This window comes from Grus americana, chromosome 2 (assembly GCF_028858705.1).
Source record: "Grus americana isolate bGruAme1 chromosome 2, bGruAme1.mat, whole genome shotgun sequence".
NCBI classification, from domain to species: domain Eukaryota; kingdom Metazoa; phylum Chordata; class Aves; order Gruiformes; family Gruidae; genus Grus; species Grus americana.
In genome coordinates, this window is record NC_072853.1 from 79,017,611 (window position 1) to 79,027,318 (window position 9,708).

Below are 9,708 nucleotides of genomic sequence, written 5' to 3' on the forward strand. Positions count from 1 at the left end.
ACAAATATTCATTTGCACACCTTTGTCTGCAGAGTTCACCAAGAACAGAAATGAATGGTTCAGTAACAATCTTACCGTGGTTTAGAACAGGGCCCAAAATTATTAAAATACTCTCTCTCTAGCTACAGAGGTCTTAGAGTTAACTTTACATCAAGCGTTCTTGATTCTTACTTAAACCTAAGTCTAACCAGAAAGCACATTTCAATAGCGTTCTGGGTTTCCACCTAGACTATCAATTTGGAGAAGGTTTAAATCATAATTTATTTATTATTTAAATTAAATGTAAAGAAATAAATTTAATAAATAATAAGACACATTTACAAAGCAATTCACCTGCAGCAGCAGAGAAAGCAGCTCAATTTTGAAATTCAGAGAAGGGTTGCAGAAAAGAAGGTAGGAAAATCTCACAATTTGCAGTATGGCCCATCCCTTCAGACCATCCAATTCACGTTATAAGCCAATCCCGCAGCCATCACGTATGCTCTAATTCATTCATCGCATGTATTTAGTAAAGCCTAAGAAAGCATCCCCGTATTAACAGATAAAGAGGACAGCAACAGACTGCCTTTCTGCATTCTGAAAGTTATAATTTCTGCAAGCTGCTTCTAAACCAAAACACTGCTAAGTGGTTGCATGTTGCTGTTCATCTAGCAAGGAGTTAATTAGATGCCAACGATTCAGAGCTACTCAATCAACATTCTCCAAGTGCAATAGTATTGCCATTACTGCAGCTAGTAGCCATGAAAAGGTTGACCAGTTCTGTCAGAAATGAAGATACAACAATTCTAAGGTATACTGGAGCTCAGGGATATATCCTGATTTTAAAAATTGGAAAAGGAATGAAAATCTTTATTGCCTTGCTATCTATCACACAACAAATTTTGTAACACAGATAAGCTAATTGGAGATAAGTTTGAAAATGATAGAGCAGCTGACATGTTACGCAGCATTTAAACTTTTTCTAAAACAAATTGTTCAAACTGTTTGAGAAGAAAAGATAAGTTTTAACAGTTAAAACTCAAGAATTTCACCTGCAAAGGCCTCAGTGCAGACTACACATCAATCCCAGATTTCTGCTATCACTGCCAAACATCAGCTCCTTTGTGAAGTTGCCTGGCTTTCTAACATACAGTTGGACACAAGTACAGATTCCTTCCCAAAAGATCCCCAAATAGAGATTCATTTTATTAATATATATATACAAAAATAATGAGTACGGAGATTAAGAGTTGATTTATACAGCAGACGAATGGATTGCATCAAAGCACCTTAGGGAAGACACGAATTTGAGAACAGATGCATGAACAAATCCACTAAATTACAAAAGACTTACATGCTTTATACTTTGGAATATACATCCTAGCAAAAAAAAAGGAAAAAAAGAAAAAGTGAGATACTAATTAGACTGCAGTTTTAGGGTCATTAACTTGGTTTACATTTGCTACCTTCCTGGCAAATGTTAAGCAAATGTGCTATACTTAGATGGAACCTGGCAAATTTCTTAAACAAATAATCAGACACATTTACTAAAATAAAAGCTCCAACCTTATTTGGAAACAGTTTTCTGTTTTAACAACAACAGAGTTAAGAGCAAACTGAAATCAACCGCACAGTTCAAGCTGTGATGTTCCCCAGGTTTCAGTGAGAATTGCAGATAGCAGACTGCCACCTGCCTTTCACAGGTCACAGCTGCAATGCTGCAACCTGGAAATTAAAACTAGCCTACCGCGAACAGTTGACAAACATATCTCAAATGGGTCTGTTCGAAAAATGTTTATAGTGTTTGACAAAATAAAAAAAAAAATCCCACTCATTCTTTTGAATCAGTTACAGATTTATGAAACACATTAGTAAAGAGCAAGTGTATAGTCTGTAACTTAAACCTGTTTCCGACCAGGAATGTATACACATGCCAAAGAGGATAAAGGGATGATAATGAAGAGAAACAGACTGATTAACAATAATTTGGAGAACCTAGCACTGACAAGAACTCCCATTAAACATCTCCAATAAATGATGTCACAGACAATGAGAAGTTCCTCAGTGCTGCTTCCTATAATCACAGCTGCAGCAATACCAATTCATCTCAGGAGCTGTAGGAACTTTAGAACATACATTACCAAACATCAAGATCATATCAAAATTTTATAAACTAGATGTTAAACCTAGAGCTAACTCATGTTTCACTGCTATTCAGAAGTCAGTCATCACAACATATTACCGAATTACTAGATACTGCTCTTTATGTTAAGTAACACGGTATCGGATTACACACACCCTCCCCCCCACTATAAACCGATAGCAGTGGTAGTACACACCTACTATCAACTGATAGTACTATCAGCTATGTCACATCAACGTGTCCTACAGCACAGAAATAACCCCCAGCCAGCACTCGGAGCGATGCAGCCCCTGCAGAGCAGGGTGCAGAAGGGGCTCTGTCTGCTCCCGGCTCAGCCCAGGAGCTCAGCTGCTCCCTCGGCTGAATTCCTTCACACAACCTCTAACACAGAAACTGAAGTTTGCAGGAGGCTTATGTTCTATTGCTGCAGTTCAGGGCTTGTAGCATACAGTTTACTCACTGGAAAGTAATGAACTTCATTCAGGCTGCATTGTATTTGTATAGGACTACATCAACAGAAGTTAGAATCCACGTGGTTTCCCTAGGTAGCTGGGGAAAAAACAAAACAAACAAACAAACAAACAAAAACCCCAAAACACCACCACACAACTCTTTCTTCTGAAAACAGCAGCAATACATAGTTACCACCCTTTGCATCTCTGCCCAACAGGAAATGAGTCCAACAAACCTGATATAACCAAAGTTTATGGGTCATTACAAAGTGCACAAGCACTCCTACTACCTCTAAGTATTTTAAGAAAACAGCACTGGTTAAAGATTAAAAGAAATGAGATACTACAAATATTAATCCTTCAGCTTTCTCAACCAAAACAAAGCTGTTACAACATCCTAAGGAATAAGCAGTACAACTTAAAAGTAAGTGTTTACACTACTTAGTTCAAAACAACCTCTCAAACAGAAAAGTAAACTGCCACCCTCCAGAGCAAAATCTTATCTCTCAGCAGGGCTCCTCACAGCTGTTCTGCATTAAAATGAGAAAATGAGATGAAGCCATTAGTAAGTGTAATAAAGTTAGATTATCAGTACCTGCCGGAGAGGAAGGTAGGAACACAGCACAAAATACAGAAGTCTACCAAAATCTTTATCTAGACTAAACAAGTACCTAAGGCCATACCTCAGCCTTTCAAGGCAGCAATACACTTTTTGACTGAGTACGCATCATATATGTGACATCACCAAGTTCGACAATTCTTAGTAAATCAAACTTTGCTAAACTGAGTCAGTCTTACCTAACAACCAGAAGATGCTGAAACTGTTAGAACTAAGATTAGAGTACGATTTCTATTATGAAAAATTCTATTTTAACAGCACTCTAGCTGGGCTAGCATCGTACTAGCCTTTCACACAAAAAAATTCAAACTAAGAGCGGTTAGCCAGCTTTCAGAAAATACGGCCTTCAAATGCACTACCTTTGGGCTGCCGGAGCACGCTATTACTATAGCCACAGTTTTTAGTTTTAGGATCTTTTGCTTAGCTGTAATCTTGCAAATTCTAACCATCTTCACAAGGGTGCGTGCATATGTGTGCACAGACCTCTCCTGCCCGGTTTGCTGAAGGAATGGATGCACTGACAGCTCCCCCACCCCTGCTGCCCCCCAGGAATAATCCCGGGCAGATTATCGTTGTGTCAATCTGCCCTGCATACTTAGCATCTGGAATGATACAACAAACCCTAACAGCCATCATTTATCTGGTAAGCAATCCTCTCAAAAAGACGGATTAATACAACAGACCGAGGTGTTTCCTTCTGCGTCGTTGCGGAACGGTAACTCAAACTCCACAATTCAGAAAAACGCCAAAATACGGTCACACCACCGACCGAAGCCAGTCCAGTTAAATAACAGCGACAATAAAAGTACATCGGGACTTCAAACCGTACTGCGCTGAAACCCCCCCGTTTCTCAGACAACTGCCGGTGCCCTTCACGCCGCTTCTCTTCTGCTCCCACCAGAAGAAGAGGCAGAGCAAACTTCACTTGCCGAAGTGTGACAAAACCCCTCCAAAACGTTTCGGAGCCACCGACTGCCCACCCGGCAGCCAGGACTCAGCGACCGCAACGCACCTCACGCTCCTGGGCGAGAAAACCCACCCGCGGGTGCGACCCCGGGGGCAGGAGCGGCGCGGGCGGGGGGGAACAGTTCAGGTTTCAGCCCCGTTGGAGATACGGCTGTCTGCCCGGCTGGTTTGTCTTTTCCCGAGCAAACAGCACCGTCTTCGGGGAGAACGACCGCACGTTTTGAGAGGCTCAGTGGACTTTCGGGGGTGGGGCCGGGCAGCGCCCGAGGAGGGCTCCGACCGCCGGCAGCGCTCCCCGCCACCCGTCCCCCGCGGCACCGCCGCTCCGCCTCGCTCCCAGCTCCCCCTGCCGGCACCCTGCCGCTGCGGCAGCCGAGACCCCGGCCGGCCTCCTCTGCACCCTCCCCCGGGGCGCCCCGGCGGAGCCAGCGGCGCAGCCCCGCGGAGCGCAGGCGAGACGGCCCCGGGGAGGGAGAGGGCGGCCGGGGACGCGCCATCCCCGCGGCTCTCCGAAAGCCCCGCCGCCCCCATCCCGAGCACCGCGCGGGGGGCAGAGGGGCCCGGAGGGAGTTACCTGGAGGCGCCGTAGGGCTGCACGGCGCAGGCGGGCGCTGATGCCCCGCTCCCCGGCGCGGCGCTGCCGCCTCACGCCGCCATGGCCGCAGCCTCGCCCCGCGCAGCCCCGCCGAGCCGCCCGCGTTCCGCTCGCTCCCACCAAGTTTGCGGCGCGGCAGCTGCGCGCCTCGCCCGCCGCCCCTCCGCGCCCGCCCGCCCGCCGGCCGGCCGGCCGGACCGACCCAGCGCCCCGCCGCGGGGGCGGAGCAGCGGCAGCCGGAGCGGCTGCGACGGCCGCCCGTCCCCGGCGATGCGCGGGTCGCCGCGCAGCCCGCAGCCGACGCTGCCCCGGGCTGGGGTGATCTCGCATTACTCCCTTCCCTCCACCGCGCTCCCCCCACCGGGCCAGCCGAGAAGTTGCAACTCGATTGAGATATTTGTGCTTGGGGTTCGGTTTTGGGTTTTTTTCATTTTATTTTTTTATATTTTTTTTTCTTTACTTACCGCAGCCCAAAAAGCATGACCTGAGGCTTCTCCTCGCGATCAGATCTGAGCAGAGGCGCCCCGGTGCCAGTACAACTAAGCACAACAAATCCTGGCCAGCTGCAGCAGCGACAGCGGGAGGGAGGCAGAGCCTAGGGGCAGCTCCGCGGGTGCCGGGGTCCGCAGGGGGTCCCGCGGGATGGGAGGGCGCGGCACTCCCGGTTGGTGCCCGGGGCTCCGCGTCTCCCCGCCGAACGGGGCTCCGGGGCCGGGGGAGGCGCCGCGGAAGCCGGGGTGCCGCAGGTAGAGGAGGCGAAAGGGAGCAGGGCGCCAGCGGCTGCCAGGGCTGCCCCGGGGCGGGAGGGACACGGGAGCGCCCCGGGAGCACCCGCCTGAGCCGAGGCTGCGCGCCGCCGGCTCTCCGCTGCCGGCTCCCCGCTCCCCCGCACACGCCACCCCCCACCCGCCGGGAGCCGGCGAACCGAAGCCCAGGGTCCCAGTCCCGGGCCTCCGGGGGCCGGCACGGAACCGCGTAGGCAGCGGGAGCCGCGCACCGGCGGCCCCGTCCCGCTGCAGGGGTGAGCGGCCACCCCCGCGCTGCTCGGCGCGGGCGGGCGGGGGAGCACGGAGCTGACATTTTTGTGACCACGTAAAAGCCTGCGGCCAGTCCCTCTCCGCCCCCTCCCCTCCCTCTACGGCACGGATCGACGTGTCAGCCCCGAAAGTTTATTTTTAGGCCCTGGGAGAGTTTCCTATAAAGGTCCCGTGGCGTGAGTGGGGCGGTGAGACGTGGCACTGCGGGGCTGGCAGCCGAGGCACGCAAGCATCTTCCTCAGGTACGTACTCCTGCATTTCCGCGCTCACCGTATTTTCGACGCATGCTTTTGTGTTTAGCCAGCCCATCTGCGTTAAACCAGGAGGTTGTTTTTGTTCGTACATGTAATGAATTCCAGCAAAGTTTGTTTTGGTTTTTTTTTTTCCCTCTTATGGCAGCATTTGCACGTTTCTACTACAGCAGAAACGACTTGTGTTGTTTGCACAAGACTAAAAGCACTGAGAGTTTATTAAAACAAACAAAACCATGGAATTGATCCCTGCTAGAGTAATCCTATAAAAATACACTCAATTAAAACAACTAGAATCAAAACTTATCTGCAAGCCAAAATGTTGCAAATCCAAATTGTCTGAAACATCCAGCTCAAGGGAGAATGTTACTTTGGCTATGTTATAAACAAACTTGTTCAAGGAGAAACGTTGATGAAAGTTTGAAATTATCGTTAAAACTGAAGCTCTGGAATTTGGAACATTCTTTCTGATTGCTTCTTGGTAATAAAAAACCCAAAAAAACTACCAAAAAACCCCCACCAAACAACAAAGCCACAAAAGCAAATACTAAAGGCCAAACTTTTTTTCCATTACAGTCATGCAACCCTGACAGTCAAGGATGTTTCCTTATTTATAACAATATAGTCTTCTAAGACACCAATGTAATGTATATTTATGTAGGATCACTTTCCTGTGAAATTTCCTCATCTCCAGAAAATGCTTGTATAGAAAATAAAATAATCTATTTTACACCTAAAAATTGCCATCAAAATAACTGCAGATATAGGATGATTCATATATATATATATATATACCCTGTATACTTGTTTGGAGTATTTTTAAGATATATCTGTGCACATCAGCAAGTCCCATGCTTTGTATGTATCTCCACCTATTAAAACAACTTCAGACTTTTTAAAGAGGAAATATACTTGTTTTTCCAACTGCTGGGAAAAAACCCCAAGCATCCATACTTTATCTATGAAAAATAAGCACTGTGTATGTAAAACCAACTGCCAGTAAAAAAAAAAAAAAAAAGTTTAGGACCTGGAGTGATGTACATTTTAGCCCCTAGCAATTCCTCTGCAGTTTGGCTATGAAACAATGGGCACATATATACTAGGAAAAAAAAAAAAGACTTATAGCTTTGTATGATACTGGATTAATGATGTCCTAAGAAAAGTTCTGCTGAAATCATACTTTCTCTATTTCATCTCCAGAGGTTTTAAGTCGTGTGCTTTACAGCTAACTACCAATCTCATGGAAGAACAATAACAATAACAATGATGTCAATGATTAATTCTATTTCATTTTATTTTGAGAAGCTCATGGGCAAAGATGTATGAAACTAGCCTGAGATGTTTGAAATCAAGCTACAAAATGTAACATTATTTAATGTTACATGTTGCTCTATGCTATGTTTAAGGGCAGAGTTAAATCGGATTCGTTGGGTGAGTGAGAGGAGCGATTTTAGGCAAAGCAATTCCCAAACACTCCTGCAAGTTGTGGCTGAGGGCGTTTGGGGTCTGTACAGGACATTGCACAGTGGTATCTCGATCCCAGGCTAAGCCTCTATGTGTTGCTATAACCAAAATAAATAAAGGTGTCCTAACATAATCTGGAAGTATTATGCTGAGGGTAGGGGAGAAAGAAGCAGGACAAACTCTGCCATCTGATTTAAAGAAGGCAAAAAAACCCCTCAGAGGATCCAGTCCCAGTTCCATGCAGCCTTCCTCCCAGTACAGATCTCTTCCTCCTTTGCCCTGTGTTTTCCTGTCGTTATATTTCTCACTGTTACAAATTCTTGATCCCTCCTTCCAACAAAACAGAGCCGAGCATCTTAAGGGATGGCAGCATGTGAAAGCAGTAAGGTGCTGCAGTTGGAAGAGGAAGGGCTGCACAGCACCTTCAGGCTCTTGGCCAATTTGGTGGGAAGCCAGATTTCAGCTCCTCCCTGCGGTGTCAGGATATAAGGAGTGTTAGAAAGCAGGGAGGGGGGTGGATTTCCATCTGTTTAGGTAGGAAAGCCATGGTGTAAGGGAAGGCCTGTCTTCACATTTACCCATCAAAAGCATCTTGGATAGTACGTCTGTCTTTCATCATTTAGAAAAACAAAGTTGGATGCTGTAAGCCCAAAGTTTAAGTTTGGTTAAAAGGAAAAAGAAAGGGGGGGAAAAAAGGAGGGAGGAGTTAGCTTCAGTAAAACTGAGCCTTGAGCTATGCTTCCATCGTGGGGAAAAGACCTCGCTTGCTTCAGAATGGCAGAGTTCAAACGCTTTGTTTTCATTGCATTTTGCTTTTTCCACTCCATTGAAAACATTAGTTATTTTTGTTTAATTCATGAAAAACATGCAGAGAAAAACTTGGAAATCTCACAGTTAATTGCCTACTTGTGTTTTTTCAACCACATCATCTATATTACTCAGGAGAAACCTTCCTGGTGACCAAAAACTTTCCAGAGCAGACCAGCCAGAAGCATGGTGCATGCGCACAAGCTCCCTTTCCTGAACCAATGCTAAAGAACAGACTGTTTGTGCAGTCTGGTACCTTGAATCCACCTTGCTTATGTGACCTTGCTGAGAGACCTATTTCTTCCTTCTTTCCCATTGAGATTCAGGAAAGTATTTGGCTTGCTACATTGGAGTTGAGTGAGTCCTCAGCATTCCCACCTTCATTGAGCAAAGTCATCTTCAAAGGTTGGATCATGATGAGTCTGCCATATTTGAATGCCATCCTCAGATGGTTCTGGTAGGGAAGTATACTATAAAAACGCAGGCTGTAGCTGTGTATTCCTCCAGTAGTGCCTACCCCTGTAGCAGACACAAGACAAGTTCAGACTGAGCAAAATTTTAATTGTCTTAGGAAAAGACACCATTGCAATACTTGCTTTAAATCACAGGGAAATAAATGTCAGAGTTACAAACTCTCTCCTGTTTTCTGTCAAATTATTGTCTCACATTATGTGCTGTATTTAAAGGTTACACTGACTAGTATTTGTAATATCTGTGAATTAGGAACAGCAAGATGAGATTCTAAATTACTTGGCTTTTGAGAGCTAGATGTTCTTCTGATGAGTTTATATTTACCATTTGTGATCAAAAGAGGGAATAAAGTAGTATTTCTCATGGTATTTGTATGATTTAGGCTTTTTATAAATGAAATGGTTTAATCTTGCAAATGCTTAGGTGATATTTTCGACACAACTATATAATATAAATAAATGTGCACTTGCATTTATAAATGTGCGAGTTGCTTTTTAGTAATTGTCTCTTTCTTTTCATTAAAGTCTCTGACACATAAGGCAGTTAAAGAAGTTGTTATATGAGCCTTAAATAAGGGCCATCTAACTTCAAGTCCCTAAAAGTAGTCAGATATTTGGTGAAAATGATGAATTCTGGGGTACTGATTCATGTGATCTGAAAAAGCCATCCATTTCCTGATTCACCTTCATATCTCCTCCAGGAAAAAAAGGAATATTTTACAATGAATACCTGCAGTCAAACGATTTTTATGTGCATGTTTTTCTATCTTTCAGCCACTTCCCTGAACTGATACTTTCAAAATGAAGAGGAAGATAGGAGTGAGAACGAAGAATGCCTTGGAGAAATCCAGTCAAAAAGTTTGAGGAGTAGAAATAATAGGAAATATTAATAACTGTGGTCTCTTAAATAGGTCAGAATTTGGAC

General features: G+C 45.3%; 1 protein-coding gene and 1 non-coding gene across 16 annotated transcripts in view; one reads left to right on the forward strand and one right to left on the reverse strand.

The window, feature by feature from the left end:
• Positions 1–5,353, reverse strand: part of SEMA5A (semaphorin 5A) — a 356,558-nt gene extending 351,205 nt beyond the window's left edge. For 5 of the 15 annotated variants that reach the window (XM_054816271.1, XM_054816277.1, XM_054816274.1 and 2 more), the window contains exon 1: positions 4,206–4,534. Coding sequence is in view for 2 of the 15 variants with exons in the window: in XM_054816269.1 (XP_054672244.1) it covers positions 4,734–5,084 (351 nt within the window). In the remaining 13 variants the exon portion in view is untranslated. Of the gene's footprint in view, positions 1–2,582; positions 2,857–3,876; positions 4,162–4,205; positions 4,535–4,733; positions 5,185–5,218 lie in introns of those variants that run through there. The other 10 variants (XM_054816286.1, XM_054816279.1, XM_054816269.1 and 7 more) reach the window with 10 other exon arrangements.
• A 4,046-nt stretch (positions 5,354–9,399) lies between these two features.
• Positions 9,400–9,468, forward strand: LOC129203823 (small nucleolar RNA SNORD123). The gene has a single exon (XR_008576177.1). It is a non-coding gene; the product is annotated as a small nucleolar RNA SNORD123 (small nucleolar RNA).
• The last annotated feature ends 240 nt before the right edge of the window (positions 9,469–9,708 follow it).